Source organism: Amphiura filiformis, chromosome 5, assembly GCF_039555335.1.
Source record: "Amphiura filiformis chromosome 5, Afil_fr2py, whole genome shotgun sequence".
Lineage (NCBI taxonomy): Eukaryota > Metazoa > Echinodermata > Ophiuroidea > Amphilepidida > Amphiuridae > Amphiura > Amphiura filiformis.
Window position 1 is genome coordinate 48,216,824 of NC_092632.1, and position 20,758 is coordinate 48,237,581.

Genomic DNA, 20,758 nt, shown 5'->3' on the forward strand with positions numbered 1-20,758 from the left:
TGAACGGGGTTCATTCATATATTTTCATGACTAAACGATTGTTTATGCCCGAGGGCTTTATATATTTTCATGACTATAATCGTTTAGTCATGAAAATATATGAATGAACCCCTAATTTATTATTTTGGCTATAGTCAGCAAGTCTAAAAAATAGTGGCCAACAAAGTACAAAACAGGTGCACGTACGTGCACCTTTCTCCTCAAAATAAAGCAATACAATTATGTATACTTTTATATAATTTATACCAATAATTTAGCAGTAATGAGGTTTCAGGTCCATAATGAAGTCTTCATATTATGCAGCGCTTGTCATCCTTATTTTTTAAGCTTACCAACCTGCATGCAGTGGCGCATGACTGAGTTGACAGGTTTATTGTCCACCACTCAGTCTCTCTGTCTACATTTTCCAATATTGAGACAGTGTCACAAGCGATGAGTCAGCAAATGTTACGTATACAGATGTAACGACCTGTTCCAAATATTTCAAAAATGTAATATTTGTTTTTAATTAACTGTAAAAACGTCAAATTTGACGCATCTTTTCCGTCTTCCTTTTACTGACCGCACCGGAAGTAAAATATTTTTTTGTCGTCTGCTGCTGACCTCGCCTCTTTCAAACACATTAAAACTCATGTTTTGTATGAAGATAAAATAGCAGGTATTTTTGACAAAAACTCTATTAATTATTCTTATACATATTGAAAATAAAAATATATAAAGAATCAGCGTTTCAAGAAGACACAGAAACACTATCATTTTAATGTATGTATTATATTTTGTGAACGAGTAACCCGGTACAAACATCGACACATGTGCGCGTCCGCGATCGTGTGACTGCTTCCACGCAAAAACCTCAGATAGTCGCGTTCGGTTCGGGTTAAAAATGTTTTTGATCTTTGGGCTAGCTCAAGAAAACGGTTTGCCACAACAAAATATCATTGGCAAAAATATATTTAAAAAAACTCCATTCATGATGTTTAAGAGTTCTATGAGCAGTAAATTATTGTACTTCGTCATACATACTATTCACTAGATTGGTGTCATGCTTTGGTGCTGCATATTAGTACTCACAATCTCAATTATTCTGTCAGCATGGCCAATTGAAGGTAAGCACTGAATGAGTCTCAGAACAAGAATACATGGTTTTAACCACGTTAAAACGTGTGACAGTTGATTTGATACCTTTTCAAGACTGGTGATTTTTATGATGCTATAAATGGCAATTTTTGTTGATTTTATGTTTTTGGCAAATACATCATGGTGGGGTAGGACCAGAAGATGAAACTGGGGGGGGGGCTAACACTCAACAGATTTCTTGGTGGAGAAAAAGAGTAGGCCTATGACTATGTCTGGTAGTCATTGAATGGTAGTGTTAAAAATTGGATCAAAAATGTGACACGATCTGCTCCATGGGGGCCAAAGGAGGCATTTTTGAAAATTGAGTTACTGTAATTATTACGTCTTTGTAGTAACATTAGGCTATCAAAATACTGAAAACACAAAAGGTCTAGCTAGCATACTTCTAAAGTGACGAGGTTTTGTGATGTGTATTTTCTTATGTATTGTATCATTTTTTACTCCATATTTTTGCCTTTTGCCGCCTTTGGCCCCCATGGACCATATCGTGTCACAAATGTTAGTTTCAAATGTGAGGTTGAAGGTGTAATTAAAATGTTAGACTGTTGCTGTAGGCCTATTTTTAAAATTTAGGTGAAAAGGGCTTAGATTTGCCTCAAAATTGGTGGTCATTATTAGATTGGTGGAAACATGGGTTTTTGGTTTAAAATTACTTTCAAGAGCGGTCAATAGGTGACAACCCCTCAAAAGGGTCATTGAGTGTGAGATGCATCCTTGAAAATGGGCCATACACCCTATCTACGCCCAGTCTATGAACTGGTGACACTCATGAAAGATATACAGCAAATTTGGCTTTATTGGCGGGGGGCAAGGGTGTACCCTCTGAGATGGAAATTTCTCCAAAGGCGATATCTATCAAACTTATTTTTCCTTTTTTCATAGAGACAGGGGGGAGGGGCGGCTCTGGCTCCCTGTGAATCCGCCTTTGACAGGCACACACTATATCCACTCCCGATACCAGATAAATACAGCACTATAGTGGGAATTCCAATTGAATGAACGCAGCTTTCAATAGCGTGACGAATTTTTGCGTACACTGCGCGATGTACGCCAGCGTGTGCGACTGTGCGTGAGTAACGCCTAAAGTGAATCAACCATGCCAACGCACTCGTGATTGGATAGCATTGTATCCAAGGTCGTGCGTTCGCGTTATAGTTTGAAATACGCAATATACGATCGCGGTTGGATCGAGTGCAGCTGTAAAAAGCTGCGTTCATTCAATTGGAATTCTTACTATAAATATTTTGGATTAAAACATTTTTATTCTGTTTTGCCAAATGAAATAGCTATAAATCCTATCCTTTAGTTAGTTCTAACTGTCAATGTAAGTCTTTGAATTTTGTGACTGCAACAGGGTCAGAAATTTGGCGAGAATCCGAGAATCCATTCTCGCAAAGATTCTCGTCAACAAAATTGAAAGAATCTAAATGGATTCTCGTAAATATTTCAATTTATCATACAAAGTTATATGGCGAGAATCCATGGATTCTTGTAACATTCTACAGGGAGAATCCAAATGGATTCTCTCACTTGGTTGCGAATTTCCGGCCCTGTGCAATTGTAAAAAAATGTTTTTGGCCCATTTTCCTAAAATTGTAAAAATATCAACATTTTATCACCAGTTATAGTACTAACTATAAAGGATAAGGATTTAGGTATGTTCCATTCGGCAAAATAGGGTAAGTATGTGTTAATATAACATTTCTTGTTGTCTCAGGGACTGCCTTTTGAGGAGAGCGAGAGCAATCCCTCTCTGCTGCTCTCCTTAAATAGGAGAGTGATTTTTAGCTTTCCTTATTTGACCATTCTCTCCTTACATTTTATTGTAAATGTTCTAAACAGCTCTTCTTGAAGGCTCTAGAAGAGCTATTTAATGCTCTCCTGCAAATTCCAAAAGACAGTCCCTGTTGTCTGTGTGGTTTTGTTTGTCTGCTTATGACTATGTATACAGTGATTTTCATCACTTCCACAGTCTTCCAGTGTACTTTTGTACTGTTTTCCTGACACTTCTGTGGGCTCCAGAATTGGCAATTTTTGGCCATCAAACTTTGCCTGTTTTTGTGCCTACATGGGTTGTTTGGTTCAATCTGTCTGGTTATGTGCACAGTGAATTTCATCACTTGTTCTAGTGCACTTGTATTCCCGTTGGTCCTTGTTGTTTTTGCAGGTTTAACACTACTTCTGTGGTCCTTGGAACTGGTAATTTTTGGCTATCAAACTTTACCTACTTTTATGCCTACATTATGTTACTTTTTGTCCCCCTCTATGTACCGTCTAGACCGTATTTAATTTATTTCCCCACGTCAAGTTAATGTACCTTGCTCTTTTTCTTTCCAATTGTTCCCACATTCAAGGTACCCTTCATTTTATTGATCCTTGATGTTTTGTGTCCTTGTCAGGAGTACTTCAATAACTATCCCTTCCCCATAAATTAATGTTATCAGTGAAATCATGTGGATCTGAATATGCTGCCAAACACAGATGGGCGTTTTTAAATGCTTACAACAAGTTATACTTTTTGTTATGATATTCTGGTGTTTTTTTTAAAAACCAAACACAAAATATTTAATAACTTCCAAACAGTTTGTACTAAAACTGGGGATGGGAAGTCAATTGGGTATTTTCAAATTTAAAAAGACAACAAAAATAATAACTCCAAACAGAGAAGACTGAAAAGTGATGCTGTCCATTTGTTTGTAATAACACAGGTGATGGACTCTTGCTTTTTTACTGTTCAAGGCACAAAATAAATAATAAGCTTGAAAATATGAAAGCACTTTGAACCAAATACTTGGACTGGAGTCAATATTTTATCTATTTCACAATCTGAAGAAAAAGAATCTTACCATTTGCAGCTCAATATGGGTATCAGGTGATGCCTCAACCAATGATGATGGCCCCACAACCAGCAGTGATGGTACCTCAGCCGATGGGTATGCCTATGGGATATGGTGGGATGCAGCAACCTGGATATGGAGGAGGGCAACGTGGATATGGAGGAGGAGGAGGAGGATCAGTGGGAGGAGGAGTTCAAAAAGGACCATGGTCAGAATGCTCCAAGACATGTGGAGCAGACAGTTACCGTACAAGAACTTATACACCTTGTGACACATCCAGGAGTTCATGCACCGAAAAAGAAGGATGCATAGTGCCAGAGTGTGGTAAGTCTCTGAGAAGCTCTGAGAGAATAGGAGGGGGAGAGAGAGAGAGAGAGTCTCAAGATAGGGAGAGAGAGAGAGAGAGAGAGAGAGAGGGGGAGAAGAAGAAAAGAGAGAAAGGGAGATGCAAGAGGAAAGAAAGAGAAGGGGGGGGGAGAATGAGAGGGAAGAAGGGATGAACAGAGGGGGAGAGAGGGAGAAATTATTTGAATCCAGAATGTTTTGTTTTAATTCCAGACAAAGAAAGAAGGGTGTCAGTTCCCAATTCTGTCTGATGTTGAGTTGTAGAAAATATTGGTGCATGATAAATTGCATTGCCCCAAACACGCTTTTTGACATTTGGTGAAAATCGTTTTGTTGTTGCTGAAAACAAAGTTTTAGAGTCCCAAAACAAGCCAACAGTGGTTGGTTAAGAAAGGAGGGATCCTTTTAAACAATTTAAAATTTAAAGGAAAGTGGACACCAAGCTGTAATTAGAATTTTAATGAATGAAGATGTCCTATCCTATGGTAAATTCAATCCATATTGAACATACTAGTGAACAAATATTTAAACCTATTAAAGGGGTACTACACCCCTGTGGTAAATTTGTGACTATTTTTGCATTTTTCTCAAAAAATAATAACACGCTGGTAACAAAAGTTATGTAGATTATTGGGACAAGGATCCCAATTACTACACTGAAATTTCAGTGACTCAAGACAAGCGGTGTAGTATATATGATCGGAAATGAGGTACATCCTAGCGGTACCTAATTTTTTATCATAAATAACGAACCGCTTGTCTTGGGTCACTGAAATTCCAGTGTAGTAATTGGATTCCTTGCCCCTATAATATTATACAAATATTGACTGCTATGAGGGGCATGGTTAAAATTATAGGCCCAAGGTGATCTCAAAACCATGACTATGCCCCGAGGCGTAGCCGAGGGGCATATTCATGGTTTTGAGATCACTTTGAGATCACTTTTTATCATAAATAACGAACCGCTTGTCTTGGGTCACTGAAATTCCAGTGTAGTAATTGGATTCCTTGCCCTATAATATTATACAAATATTGACTGCTATGAGGGGCATGGTTAAATTATAGGCCCAAGGTGATCTCAAAACCATGACTATGCCCGAGGCGAGCCGAGGGCATAGTCATGGTTTTGAGATCACCACGGGCCTATAATTTTAACCATGCCCTAATAAAAAGCAGTCAATATTTGTTTTATATCCAAATCTTAAGATTCTTGTCATCTGTTTGGTTAAAAGCATCGATTTTGGGAAAAGAAATTAATAGTTTCAATGCGAACGGCACACAGATTACAATCTGTGCTTTCTGCGTAACTATAGCGCATGAAAACATTAACGCGTGCGTAATATCATTTACGCTGGGAAAACGCGCAGTTTGATCGTGACGCACGTGACCGGTCCATAGTTCATTTCCATGGACCGGTCCATAGTTCATTTTGGGAGCATAGTTAATTCAATGACTGCACTTTCAACCAATCAGATGACAGGAATCTTTATATGAGGTATATAAACATAACTATTGTTACCACTGTGTTATTAGTTTTTGAGAAAAATGCAAAAATAGACACAAATTTATCGAGGGGTGTAGTACCCCCTTAAAGTACAGACAGTTCTTTAAACATTTTTTTTCCACTTATCAAATTTTATGTCCATTTTCCCATTGTTTTAAAAGGGTCCAGCCTTTGTACTCTACCACTGTTGAGTGTTGACTTGTTTTGAAAAGTACTTGTATTTCTTTTCTTTTTGTCATATCTCTCATTTACCTCACCAAGGTAAGACAAAGATCTTCAAAGCAGGTGATAAAATTAAAGTGCCATGTCACGTTGATGCAGGACAAGAAGGCTTTAAAGCACAGTGGTTTACTTACGAAGATAAACAAAATACTTGGAAATATGTGACATTAGAATCAGACAGAAAATACTTGGATGAAAAGAAGAACTTGGTCATTGCTAGCGCTGAAGTGAGAGACCAGGGAACGTACAGATGTAATTTACAATCACGAGAAGGCACTATTGTTGCTGAAAGTATATGGCACTTTACTGGTGAGTATGAATTTCTAACAGGGCTTGAATTTGTGTCTTGCACATTGGCAATTGAGTGGCAGGCAAGTTTAACACAGTTCTTGCTTAACATGATGTCTAGCAGTAAATTTGAGTCTTGTAAGGACACATTTAAGGTTATACGATGTATTGTTGGTCAAAGCAGCAGAAAAAAAAGTAGTTCACAGCATTTTGTGAATGGTAGTGAGCTTTCGCAAAAATTGCATTGCTCAATTCATAACGAGCGTGAATAATTCAAATATCACAGATATACTTTTGTAGGTCATGTGGTTCTTGAGTTATGTTGTAAAAAGGGCTGAAACAACAACACTTTTGTAAAACATACATAACTCATTAACAACAATAAATTAAGCAAGTTTTCAAAGCATATGATTTGTAGAATGAACTTTTGCAAAACACCAAAGTGTTATTTTTCAATAATATATTGATTCAGATAATGGCTGCTTCGACCAACAATACCTTGTATACACTTAAGTTGGTCTTACCCCTGGAATCATGGAAAGTTTCTGGGCCTCATAGCTGCTTATTTGTTGGCCTAAACATGAAAGAAAGATACGTTACAATGGAAAATACTTGACAAATCCAGCTGTGACGTCAACATTTTTTATGCATATTTTTTTTGGACATCTGAAGTAAGATTTTTTGTGTGTGTTAATTTTCAAAAACAAGAAATATCTAGGAAATTAAATTTTTTTGAACTTTTACTTTCAGTACATTCTGTTTTTGTTTTGTTTTTCAGTAAAAAAAGAGGTAAATGAAAAAGCTGCTGGAGGTGGTGGTGCAGCTGCGGCAATCATACTTATAATCATTATTGTTATTATCTGCGTAGTTCGATGTAAAAAGTAAGTGTATACAAATTTGTGATGTGATCAAGCAAAATTAGTCTGACCATATTCAATTGAGACATGTCTAAATAATTTTTATGCACAGGATAAATGCATTGTGCTGAAATTTCTCTCAAATTGATTAGTTTGAGATATGTATGCACATCCATATCAAAAGGATGCACTTGGGTGTCTCTTCATGCATTTCTTTTTACAATAATAGCCAGAATAAATACCAGATTCATCACAAGTGGAGGTCACTATAAATCATCCCCAAGTCACATGGTTTAAAAATACAAAGAACACTAACCGGGATGATTTGAAGTAATATCCACTGGAGACGAGTCTGATATTTATTCCTAGCTATTAAGTAAAAAAAAGACACATGTAGCAGCCAACAAGTGCATCCTTTAGATATGGATGTACACATATGGTTTGGACCATTTTGGTAGTATCTAACAAATGATTAAATCACATCTGACACTGCATGATTGCTTCACATCTCATCTAGAAGTTGATACAAAATGTAATGCAATACATGGATCCTGGGTTTCTCTGCCAGAAGTCGGTTTGACTGAAAGTACCCCATCATTGCGTATCCTGGAACAACATGTAGCATACTGTATGGTGTATGCTCTGCTGATCACACCTGTGGTGTACTATTGGGACACGCTGTTACTTACAACCCACATATTGTATTGTGGGAAGGAATTTCAGTCAAACTGACTTCTGGTAGAGAAAACAAGGATCCACATATTCAGTGCAATACAATGCAATGCTAATAGATGTTAATAATTTTTTCAAATATTGCACAATTACCTCTATAGAACATTGGCAAAACAGAATTCCTTATTGAGAATGAAGATTTATTATTATGCAAGTGTCTCAGTCACATCACCCAAGACTTCAAATCCAAATCATACCAATGAAGTTTGAACAATTATAAAATGTTATCTTGATACCTGGTTTGTTGAATCAAGAACAATTTCAACATGGTGTCAGTCTACTCCAATTTCAAAACACTAAATGTGACCATCTCCACCACAAAGGGGCCATAAATGTCAACAGAACAAGTTCCGAGATATAGTCCATTGAATATTGTAACGGGACCGAGCTTGCCCCTAATACTTTTGTAAACGACTGATGAAGAAGAAGACTAGCCTTCTAAACATACAAGTGGTAGCGTAGTATCAAAGACTAGAATTCTCCCCAAGATATGTGGAATCAGTGATGCATGAAAGGAGAAGTAACAGGTAAAAATGACACTTGACAATTCTGTTTTATATTTGCTTCTTTTGTTATATCATGTATTGTTATTTTGCTTTCATATTTGTCTTATCACATCACAATTCATAAATACAAGTAAACACTGGTAAATACACAATCTCTGTTGATGATCATGACGATATTTCCTTATTTCTCTCTTTTAAATCCAAATAAATTACCAATAAATGCTGCCGAAAAGTACATATACTATCTGCTTGAATAATCGAGAAGCATAAAAATACAATTTAATCAACAGAATCTCTCATCACATGACATAGTCGTAGGCTAGGCCAAGGCCTAGTAGGCCTATACTGCAGAGTATCCATGCCTGTACACCAAAATAATACGAACTTGCTATGCAACAATGAATGCACACAAAATACAGTGCATAATTTCCATTGGACTTGTGCATGTGTGTGAGTCACTTGCCCCAAATTAGGCACAGGCGCTAGGCCAAATCACCGGAGTGCATAACCACCCTGGTGTTGCCAGTGCCACTATTGTGGTAGCCAAGCTGCCCCTAGCTCAATCTGAGCTCCAGAGTAGGGCGTATTTGCTTTGGTTGGCAGTGCTTACCTTCAAACTGAGTGAAGGTTTGGGTGGACTATTGTCCACCAAGCAATCTGATTAATTTGCGTCGTGCACAGCCTTTTATACTCTCCTGAACGCGTTCATGGAACCCTTTGGCGGCTGCATTCAAAGCGTAAGCTCCGTTACTATGGATATCGCGCAGTCACTCCGCGTCAGGCGCTCACTTTCGAAAAGATTTTGAACATGACGAAATTTAATAACTAGAACTGCTAGTGTTTTTAAATCAGGAATCAAACAGATGACCCCCTTTTTGACCATGTAAAACATAAAAATACTCAAAAATATCTTAAAATTCTACATCCTTAAATAATTACATCTTAAATAATCCAAAGTTTGATCAACAAAAGTCGTTTTTAAGGAAATTTACAATTTTTAGGAAACACTTGTTTACGTTCAGACGATTGCTGGCCGGGGAATTTCAAAATGACAAATCTAAAATTCTTTGAAACAACACATGAAAAACCTGAATTTTGTCCTCAATATTTACTCGTCAGAGACGGTATGTAATACCTTATTTTGTTCCTGACAAAATTATTTACACAATATTATAAGATCTCTGTACAACTTCTAGCAGAATAGTGAAATTTTGAAGCCAAATTCGCACGTACGACATGACAAATTTCTCTGCCGTAATTTCAACCCACGGCAAAAACTGATGATCGACAGGTAAACAAATCCAAATATTTACAAAAATATACCTTGTGCAGAGCCATGCAATCATTTTTAAATGTATAATAACGATCAAAAACTACCACGAACACGTGAGCATCGTGGACTTTTCTCTAAATATGAATTTGACAAGAGCTAAAATTCGGACATTGACAACACACAGGAGGTAAGACTTCTTCTTCTTCTTCTTCCGAAATAGTGTCAACTTCATTGATGAAGGCTCAGACACGGAGTGTGTGCGGCGGACTAACTAGTCTAACTTGTTTAGGGCTTCTTTAAATGCTGCTGGTGAAGGTGCTTTGATGACTGTTTCTGGTAGAAGATTCCACTCCCGGATAGTGCGAGGAAAGAAGCTGGTTCGGTGATAATCAGTACGGGAGTGTGGTATGTGTGTAGCGAGTGTGTTTTCAGAGCGCGTTGGTGTGGTGAGGTTTTGAATGTGACAAACTGACTGGGATCAACAGCAACATGGTCGTGATGAATTTTGTAGAACATTGAGAGTCTTGCATTCCGTCTTCTTTCTGCCAGAGTAGGCCATGATAGAGTTTTGAGCATTGCAGTTACGCTGTCGGTGCGACGATATTTGCTTAATGTAAATCTTGCTGCACGTCGCTGGACCATCTCAAGTTTTTTGGTGAGATGATCAGTATGAGGGTCCCAGACAGAGCAACTATACTCTAGCAGAGGACGGACTAGCGACTTGAAGGCTTGGGCTTTGACTTTGGGGTTGTTGACATTCAGATTGCGACGAAGGAAGTTCAGGGTGTTATTTGCCTTAGCCACCACACGATCAACATGCTTATCCCAGCGGAGATCATGAGATACAGTAAGACCGAGGTATTTGATGTAGTTGACATGTTCTAATTGATGACCATGCATGGAGAGGTAAGCTTAAAAACAGGCCAAAAATCTGAAATCGCATTTTGGCTCTCCGTTTCACTACCCCCTCTTCGAGACTATTTCGTCCCGAAATGTAACATGCATATAATTATTTAACTACATTAAGGAAAAAAAAAAAAATCAGAGCATTTTCTTTCACAAAACTTTAGCAGTAACAACGGTAAATTCACTCAATCATTGTTTGGTGACAGGCTGACAATAACATGGTCGTGACCTCGTGACCTCAAAAGTTTTTCAAAATTGATTGGCTATTCGGCAAATTTACAACTATACATTATAAAAGCAACTCCATTTTATATACAGCTCTGGTTCACATGCAAATTATATTATTAGGGACCGTTCATAAATACTTTGGTGGGGGGACTGGGCAAAGTGTGGGGGACACAAAAAGTTTTGAGTTGCACAAAGGGGGGGACCAAAAAGTTTTTGTTACTAAAGGAGGGGGGTCAAAAAAGTTTTAAACAAAAAAATACCAAAAGAACAAGAGCATACAATTTTTTTGCGCGCTATGCGCACATATGTAAAAATAAAGCCCTTTTTTACCCCGATTATGGGCCAAAATAGTGTAAAATACATTTTGGGGCGCGCTACGCGCGCTCATTGCCGGTATCCCATTAAAGCCTTTTTGGAATATCAAAGACTTTACATGTATTCTACAGTCGCTATAAGAAAAGGGTATATGTATGTATCCATAATACCGGGTCAAAATGATGCAACCAGCATTTTTTTTTTGTTTTTGCCCCGAAAATTTACATTTTGTCCCCCTGACCAAGGAAGCTGGCTACGCCCCTGATAAACAAGTCTTAAGTATTAAATATCTTGAGTATGTGCCCAGATGTTGCTCTCAATTTCCAGTGGCATAGCGACGGGGCAGGTGGGGGCATGTATTTACGGGGCAGGTGGGGGCATGTGCCCTGGGCGCCACTCTTTGGGGGCGCCAAATTGACCAATTCAGCATCGATTCTGCGCCCCTCTAAGCGATGAAAGTTAAATTTTTCGCGTGCATTTCAGGACAAATTCATTTGAAAGATCAATTTAAGACCAATATTCAACTTCATTATAACCAAAATTAATTAGTGGTAGGCCCTATTTGTGCTCAGGCCGCAATAATTATTTCAAGAATCGGGAGCGACACCTATCATTAGCCCTGGGTGCCACAAGCCCTAGCTATGCCACTGTCAATTTCCCATAATTATTTGTGTTACTTTTATTTATTTAATTATTGGTTAAGAATGAACCATAATTTTCAAAAAATTAGAATGCATAAATTGAAATTTAACTTCATACAAGTCACAGCATGTGAAAAACACCTTCAACTTTCATGTTTTTAGGAAACAGGCCTATTATAAATAAATGTATGAACAAATATGTACATGTAGGCCTATAATTGTGACTGAGTTTGCAAAATGGAGTAGCCCCCCCCCCTCCCCAGACTGTTTTTAACCTCTTGGAAAGGGGGAGGGGTCAATAAAGTTTTGTATGTCTAAAGAGGGGGGCCAAAAAAGTTTTAGGTTCTCTGGAGGGGGGGTCAAAAAAGTTTTGCCTCAAAAATTTCCAAGTGCCCAGCCCCCCCCACCAAAGTATTTATGAACGGTCCCTTAGGTTTACAAGTTTTATACAAATCTTTCACAGCATCTCTGGCATAAATCGTTTCAGCATCTGGTTTTTATGCATACTCTTCTTCACCAATAAAATATTAATTTACAAGAACCATTTAATTCACCTTGGTGCACATTTCCATCAATTTCATTTTCAAATGAACAATACTAGTTTTAATCTGGACTATAGAAAGCTGACATAAAAGAAGAATTCTCTGTCTCTGCATCAGGTTACCCAAAACATCAGTTTAACATTTTACATTTTTGCCATAAATTAATGATCAATATTTAAGTTCAGATATTATAAAAGTTCTATATTCCTCAGCGTCCTTTTTTTTTTCTGATGGACCTTGTCTTCAGTTCGATATCTTCAACATCTGAGAATCTACATTATCATACCTCTTTCGCAACTCTCATGAGAAACTGCCAGATTGGTTCACCGTCGATCATGAGAGGAAATGTTGACTGCGCCGCCCTTACATCAATTATATGCAAGGTGTAAAGGAACCATACATCATCCAATAAAACATTTGACCTGGTAAAGAATAACCATTGACTAGTCAAATATCACTTTTGCCATTCACTCTTGCACCTGAATTCTAAAAAGTCCTTGAAGACTTTCTCAGTTGGTAATCCACCCAAGAGCGAAACTTGATTTTCTGTTGCCGATGGGCCTACATAGCCTGACATTTCTCTGAAAACATCATGACTGCAATCAGTGAGTCACCGTCGCACCAACCAGAGTTCCAAAATCATAAGATCTGCATAACCGGCCCGTGGTGATGCCTCAACAGTATCAGAAAGAAATAAGATGAGATCTAGTTGATTTTCATTCGTTAATCTTCTTAAGAGCACATGCCGAGTATCTGATTTAAACTTAGCTATCTTCAGTAGATAGCATTACAGATCGAATGGCTTCAATGAAGCAACCCTTATTGTAGGCTTCAAGTCGATGTCTGTTATTTAACTGTAGCTATCTCCGTCTCCATTTTGTTTTTCTTCATCTGTCTTCGTAATCTGCAATATCTGACATTCAATTCAGAATTAAGGCATGAAATCTCATGTAAAACAACATGAGTGCCCGACAGTCAACACTGTCCATTTTTTATGGTATATCTCCATGCATCCATCATTCCAAATGATTGTAAGAATAGTTGTGTCGAAATTAAGTGATGTGTCTTTCACTTTATCTAAATTAAGAAATCCAGAATATTGCTCTTTTTAAAAGAACAAGAATTTCCCAGAGACAAAACTTGATCAAAAGATTGTCATGTCAATACCGCTGCAGTCAGTAAAGTCATATCAAACTTCTAATCACGTTTTGGCTGAAATAAAATTTCATTCATGAAGTTTTTTTTTATTGGAGGCTGTTCCTCTCAGAGTCGAGTTATTATGATTACATAATAACAATAATAATGAAAGCAATTTTTATATACAGGGTCTACAGGTAAAGTAGACAATCCGCTATGAAACACGTTTATATGATGATGATGTCGGCAAGGCCTATACCTGACTTCATCTTCATAAAACAGTAATTTCATATTTTAGCGGCAAGGAGCTGTGAGCAGGCAGTGCAAGACGTCGGTGAGCTCTTTTCCGGACTTCATACACCACAAGGATCAGTGACTATACGGCGAGGGCTTTTCCGCATATCATTATCCCATAATCAAGATAACTTTCATCTCCTTGAATCTTCCTTAAAGCTATTTACAAATTATATTTACAATCAGACATTATCACTGCCTGTGTGCATGATAACTGGTCACTCTTCCAGACTCATTCTGATGATGGCAAGTCTCCTGGTGCCAATGAGTTGGTGCATAGGCCTGATCGTGTGCCTATACCATCATGACCGTCATCAAGTAGCATAGCTGACCTCTTCCAAAGACTCATCTGAGATGACAACTTTCTCAGAGTGTCGGCGTATTGGCCAGATGAATTCCATTCACCTACGCCTTTACGGTCAACTAACACTGTCTGATCACTTGGGGTACCTGCTAGTTGGCAGTCTTCCCCATTTATCAAGGGAGTGTCCTGACCACCAGTTAACTGTCTCCTTACAGCTAATCGTCTCCTGGCTCGTCTTCTAGATGATGGAGACTTTCGTGTCTTTCTCCCTCTCTTCTTGAAACTGCTTGAGCATGCCATTTGGCAGGGTAGACCATCACAGTCTTTCCCAGTTAAGGGAGCATGCGGGATGATGAGGGAGACTTCCGGTTCTTTCTGGATGATCGCCCAGTCTTCTTTTCCACGTCTATAAATTGCCCTTCAGCAATTCCATCTGCATTAGCATCATTTTGATGCTTCCTGTACTTTTCAGCTTTGTAAAAAGCTTCAGTTTCCACTGCAAACTTAATTGCATCATCAAAAGTAACAGGTTTTGCACGCAGGATGTTTAACCGTAACTCGCTTTCTCTGATAGCACTTATGAAGTATTTCTTTGCTATCTCCTGTGAGAAAGGACTTGGTATTGTTGGTAAAGCTAGTTTGACTAACCTTCGGATGTTGTGAGCTAGGTCAGGCAATGACTCTTTTGGGTGCCTTACTCTGTTATTGAGTTTCACCCAGAATAGCTCTTCCTGAATTTCGGTTCCAAACCTCAGGTTCAAACAGGCCACAAGTGAGTGGTAATCATGCCGTTCAGTCGAATCCAAATATCCCAATACACTCTGAGCAACACCTCTTAGACTAGTTGCTAAACAAATGGCTTTGGTATAATCATTCCATTTATTCCATTCAGCAACAATTTCGAATTGTATCAAATAGTCTGTCCAGGAAGTGGTCCCATTGTAAGTTTGAGGCTTTATTTTTACTCCAGGCTGAGTGTCATTGCTAGAAAGTTTAGGCCTACTTCTCACTGACTCATCACTTTCATGATCATTAAATTCATCACCAGCTAATATTTCTGAGCTGGTATCGGTTGGAGAAGTATCAACACTATCTTCAGTCGCTGCCATAATAAATCGTGAGTCAAAATTTGTTTTAAATTTTGATTTATCCTACCGCCAGACACCAGTTGTAACGGGACCGAGCTTGCCCCTAATACTTTTGTAAACGACTGATGAAGAAGACTAGCCTTCTAAACATACAAGTGGTAGCGTAGTATCAAAGACTAGAATTCTCCCCAAGATATGTGGAATCAGTGATGCATGAAAGGAGAAGTAACAGGTAAAATGACACTTGACAATTCTGTTTTATATTTGCTTCTTTTGTTATATCATGTATTGTTATTTTGCTTTCATATTTGTCTTATCACATCACAATTCATAAATACAAGTAAACACTGGTAAATACACAATCTCTGTTGATGATCATGACGATATTTCCTTATTTCTCTCTTTTAAATCCAAATAAATTACCAATAAATGCTGCCGAAAAGTACATATACTATCTGCTTGAATAATCGAGAAGCATAAAAATACAATTTAATCAACAGAATCTCTCATCACATGACATAGTCGTAGGCTAGGCCAAGGCCTAGTAGGCCTATACTGCAGAGTATCCATGCCTGTACACCAAAATAATACGAACTTGCTATGCAACAATGAATGCACACAAAATACAGTGCATAATTTCCATTGGACTTGTGCATGTGTGTGGCAAGTCACTTGCCCCAAATTAGGCACAGGCGCTAGGCCAAATCACCGAGTGCATAACCACCCTGGTGTTGCCAGTGCCACTATTGTGGTAGCTAAGCTGCCCCTAGCTCAATCTGAGCTCCAGAGTAGGGCGATTTGCTTTGGTTGGCAGTGCTTACCTTCAAACTGAGTGAAGGTTTGGGTGGACTATTGTCCACCAAGCAATCTGATTAATTTGCGTGCGTGCACGGCCTTTTATACTCTCCTGAACGCGTTCATGGAACCCTGTTGGCGGCTGCGGTCAACGCGTAAGCTCCGTTACTATGGATATCGCGCAGTCACTCCGCGTCAGGCGCTCACTTTCGAAAAGATTTTGAACATGACGAAATTTAATAACTAGAACTGCTAGTGTTTTTAAATCAGGAATCAAACAGATGACCCCCTTTTTGACCATGTAAAACATAAAAATACTCAAAAATATCTTAAAATTCTACATCCTTAAATAATTACATCTTAAATAATCCAAAGTTTGATCAACAAAAGTCGTTTTAAGGAAATTTACAATTTTAGGAAACACTTGTTTACGTTCAGACGATTGCTGGCCGGGGAATTTCAAAATGACAAATCTAAAATTCTTTGAAACAACACATGAAAAACCTGAATTTTGTCCTCAATATTTACTCGTAGACGATATGTAATACCTTATTTTGTTCCTGACAAAATTATTTACACAATATTATAAGATCTCTGTACAACTTCTAGCAGAATAGTGAAATTTTGAAGCCAAATTCGCACGTACGACATGACAAATTTCTCTGCCGTAATTTCAACCCACGGCAAAAACTGACGATCGACAGGTAAACAAATCCAAATATTTACAAAAATATACCTTGTGCAGAGCCATGCAATCATTTTTAAATGTATAATAACGATCAAAAACTACCACGAACACGTGAGCATCGTGACTTTTCTCTAAATATGAATTTGACAAGAGCTAAATTCGGCCATTGACAACACACGGGAGGTAAGCTTAAAAACAGGCCAAAAATCTGAAATCGCATTTTGGCTCTCCGTTTCAATATAACAAACAGAAAACAAAGAAATTCCCAGTGCATTTATTGATTTTTTACGCAATTAAGCAATAAGGACAGGTAATATATCATTGTAAAGCTTATTTTGAGAATTTGCCTGTTCAATATTTCAAAAAGCAAAAATGCAGACATTTACAGCCCATTTGTGGTGGACAGTCATTGTTGTTTTGGGCAATTCTCACTTCCCATTTGATCCAATCCCACTTAGCTCAATCCCATTCTGGTCTAACTCCCACTAGGTCCAGACATGTCCCACTTAGACCATGTCCCACTTAGTTCATGTCCCATATAGCTCATTCCCACTAGGGTCATGTCCCACTTTGGCCATGTCCCAATAGGTCCACTATCCCACTAAGTCCATATCCCACTATTACCAAGTATGCGTAGAACACACCTCTTCCAGGAATTACTGTTAAAAATCTGATGTGCAGAATTTGTTTACCTCTTTCAGGGGCAACGCTGAAGATGGTGATGGCAAAAACAAAGCAAGTGGTGGAGAGGAAGGAGGGGGATATGACTTTGATTTTGATTACTAGTCTTATAGTCCATTTGGCTCCCTCAAGAGAGTGATGTCAGTACTTGGTCGTCATTGCCTTTTATCACGTGTGTAAACATGCCAGTTCTTCGAGTCAATTGCGGGCTTTTACAATCACACACACTGGACCACCCACTGATGTCACTGTCTTGAGGATACCAAATGAACTATAGTAGAACAATCACACTTGAATTGGTGAAACAATGCACAACCAATTGTAGTCTACTATAAGATGCATGTTGCACTGCACAGGTTAGATTTGTAAATGAAGTCCATCACTATTTTATATTAGTGGGCAATATTACTTTACTCACTCACTAACATGATAGTTCTTTTGCCATAGGTTTGTTCCAACTTTTTCAATGACCCTTATTTGGTAAAAGGATGTAATTTCTAAAGACAATTACAATATTTTCTTTTGCTAATGAGCAATTAATCAATGTTAATCACAGTTAATCAATGTATGATGAAAGACAGTAACATTTCCATTTTAATATCTTTGTAAATTGTATGTTTCCTTTTTTCATGCAAGGTCAATTACAAAAGTTAACCTGAACTATGGCTAAAGGAAGTAAAGTGTTTATGATGTAAATAGAAGATACCCCCTTTTACCACATTAGGGCCATGCTGTAAACTTTAGTGGATTTTTTACAACAGAGTGCAAACAGGAGATGCATATCTTACTGGTATTCACTGCAGAAGTGATGATGTTACAAGATTAACTATCATATCATTTGGTTCACTTCAAGTTCGGTAGTGACATATGTGCATATTTCGCTCGCCACAGTATCGCATCACGAGCGTTAAGTTAAACACACTGAGTGTACACGCACGTGTAAAGGGGCGGTTTGTCGGCACGCTTGCGGCACAACCGCGAAAAAGCATTCACGTCACTACCAAACTTGAGGTGAACCAAATTATAGCAAGAGGTTAAAACAAAGTTATTCAATATGTCGCACTGCACTACAAGCAGGTTGCACTTGTCACTTGTGTATGTCTGCAATCATAGATTGAATACAATACCGCTCTTTTCAAAGATATTAATCTTACAGGTGCGAGTAATCAGCATATGAATATGCTACAGAATTACCATCCAGGTCTTTATTTCTGTTTTGACATCTATGTTTCAATACAGAGGCACTGTGTGAACGTACTAGTGCAGTGCGACATATTCAGAATTCCGAAATTGTTTTAACCTATTGCTAATTTGCTATGGTTGTTAATCCTGTTACATCATCACTTCTACGGCGAATATTGAACTTCTGAATTACAATGTAAGAGTAATGCATGAAAAAAAATGTAGTCACTACCATGATGAGTGGAAGAGTGAACATCTATATAAAGAGTAATTTTTATTATTATGTAGCCTTGTCCAAGGTTCTACGATTTCCTCTCCCAGTGACCATGTGCATAATTATGTTGAAAGACTGAACTTGGGTTCAGTCTATAAGCCTGTTATGAGCCTACCCGTTATCATATAGACTCAGTCTGGTCATTGGTTGTTTAAAATCTATGAATGGTCATTGGGTTCAGTCAAATGCCTATGAAGAAGCTTGGACAAGGCTAATTCTGACAGTGGTCTATAGTTTATCTGCATATAAGCTATGCACTGCAGCCGCGGATCCAGAGAGAGAAAAATACGGGGGGCGCAAAATACACAAGATTGCTAGAAGGCGACGAACCATATGACCGCGAAGCGGTCATCGCGTCGCGTATGCGCGACGCAGGGGGTTGTCTGAGGGGGGATGTGCCCCCCTCATAAGTGAGAAACTTTTGGAAAATGAAGACCTAATTGAAGCCATTTGGTGGACCATTTTGACACTATTATTGTGTAAAATTTGAGTTTGAAAGAGCGGAAAATTTGTGAAATGACCATGACGGCCCATTCCCCATTCGTCATAAAGTTAACATAAAGTTCGAGTATCTAAAGCATAAAGAAAAGGGCAACTTCTTTATACATACGCAGGGGGGTGTCTGAGGGGGGATGTTCCCCCCTCATAAGTTGGAAATTTTTGCAAAAGGAAGGTCCAATTGAAGCCATTTGGTGGACGATTTTGACACTATTATTGTGTAAAATTTGAGATTGAAAGAGCGGAAAATTTGTGAAATGACCATGACGGCCCATTCCCCATTCGTCATAAAGTTAACATAAACTTCCAAGTATCTAAAGCACAAAGAAAAGGGCAACTTCTTTATACATACGCGAGGGGGTGTCTGAGGGGGATGTTTCCCCCCCTCATAAGTTGGAAATTTTTGCAAAAGGAAGGTCCAATTGAAGCCATTTGGTGGACGATTTTGACACTATTTTTGTGTAAAATTTGAGTTTGAAAGAGCGGAAAATTTGTGAAATGACCATGACGGCCCATTCCCCTTTCGTTATATATAAAGTTAACATAAACTTCCGGGTATCTAAAGCATAAAAAAAAGGGCAACTTCTTTATACATACGTTAGGGGGTGTCTGAGGGGGATGTTCCCCCCTCATAAGTTGGAAATTTTTGCAAAAGGAAGGTCCAATTGAAGCCATTTGGTGGACGATTTTGACACTATTATTGTGTAAAATTTGAGTTTGAAAGAGCGAAAAATTTGTGAAATGACCATGACGGCCCATTCCCCTTTCGTTATATATAAAGTTAACATAAACTTCCGGGTATCTAAAGCATAAAGAAAAGGGCAACTTCTTGCTTTCTCGCTTTTCTCTTCTCTTTTTCTCCTTCTCTCCAGTCTTTCTCTCCTTTCCCTTTTCCCGTTTTTACGGAAGCGTGCGCCCAATTTCCTACTTTTGCTATTTTTATGGGGGGCGCACGCCCCCTCCGCCCCCCCCCCTCTGGATCCGCACCTGCACTATTGTCACAATTTCTTAATTCAAATCAGAGACAATAGCAAATAATTTGTCACAAATTTTATTGCTTTTATATGTATTCAATGAAAGAAATAAAATTAACTTTGATTTGTATATAAATAGCATAAATAACATTTATTTTTATGTGGCAATGTAGACTGTGTCCCAACTTATGCCTAATTGTTGTATTTGTAGGACAACACAGCAATTTTGAATCAATGCAGTAATTATTATGACATGTAGCATGATTTACCAGTGCATATCATTCCAGGTCTGTTACAGATGCAGGTGCTGTTCGTGTGCATCAATTCACACTGTTTCTTTACTCGATTGTGAATAATACTATTCTTAATATCAAGCATGGGGCGCATTAAAATTAAAACATAACTAAAATGTTATTTTTTGGTAAAAAAGTCAAAGAATCTATAGGAATAAGACAAATTTGTATTTCAAATTCACAAGAAAGTGACTTTTTTTCTTTTGAACTAAAATTT

The 20,758-nt window shown here is 38.1% G+C and overlaps 1 protein-coding gene across 1 annotated transcript; it reads left to right on the top strand.

The window, feature by feature from the left end:
* The first annotated feature begins 982 nt into the window (after window positions 1-982).
* LOC140151890 (uncharacterized) lies at window positions 983-17,731 on the top strand. Its single transcript, XM_072174208.1, has 5 exons — window positions 983-1,106; window positions 3,993-4,298; window positions 6,085-6,354; window positions 7,112-7,214; window positions 17,341-17,731. The coding sequence occupies exons 1-5, from the start codon at window positions 1,043-1,045 to the stop codon at window positions 17,423-17,425; spliced, it is 828 nt and encodes a 275-aa protein (XP_072030309.1). The 5' UTR covers window positions 983-1,042; the 3' UTR covers window positions 17,426-17,731.
* The last annotated feature ends 3,027 nt before the right edge of the window (window positions 17,732-20,758 follow it).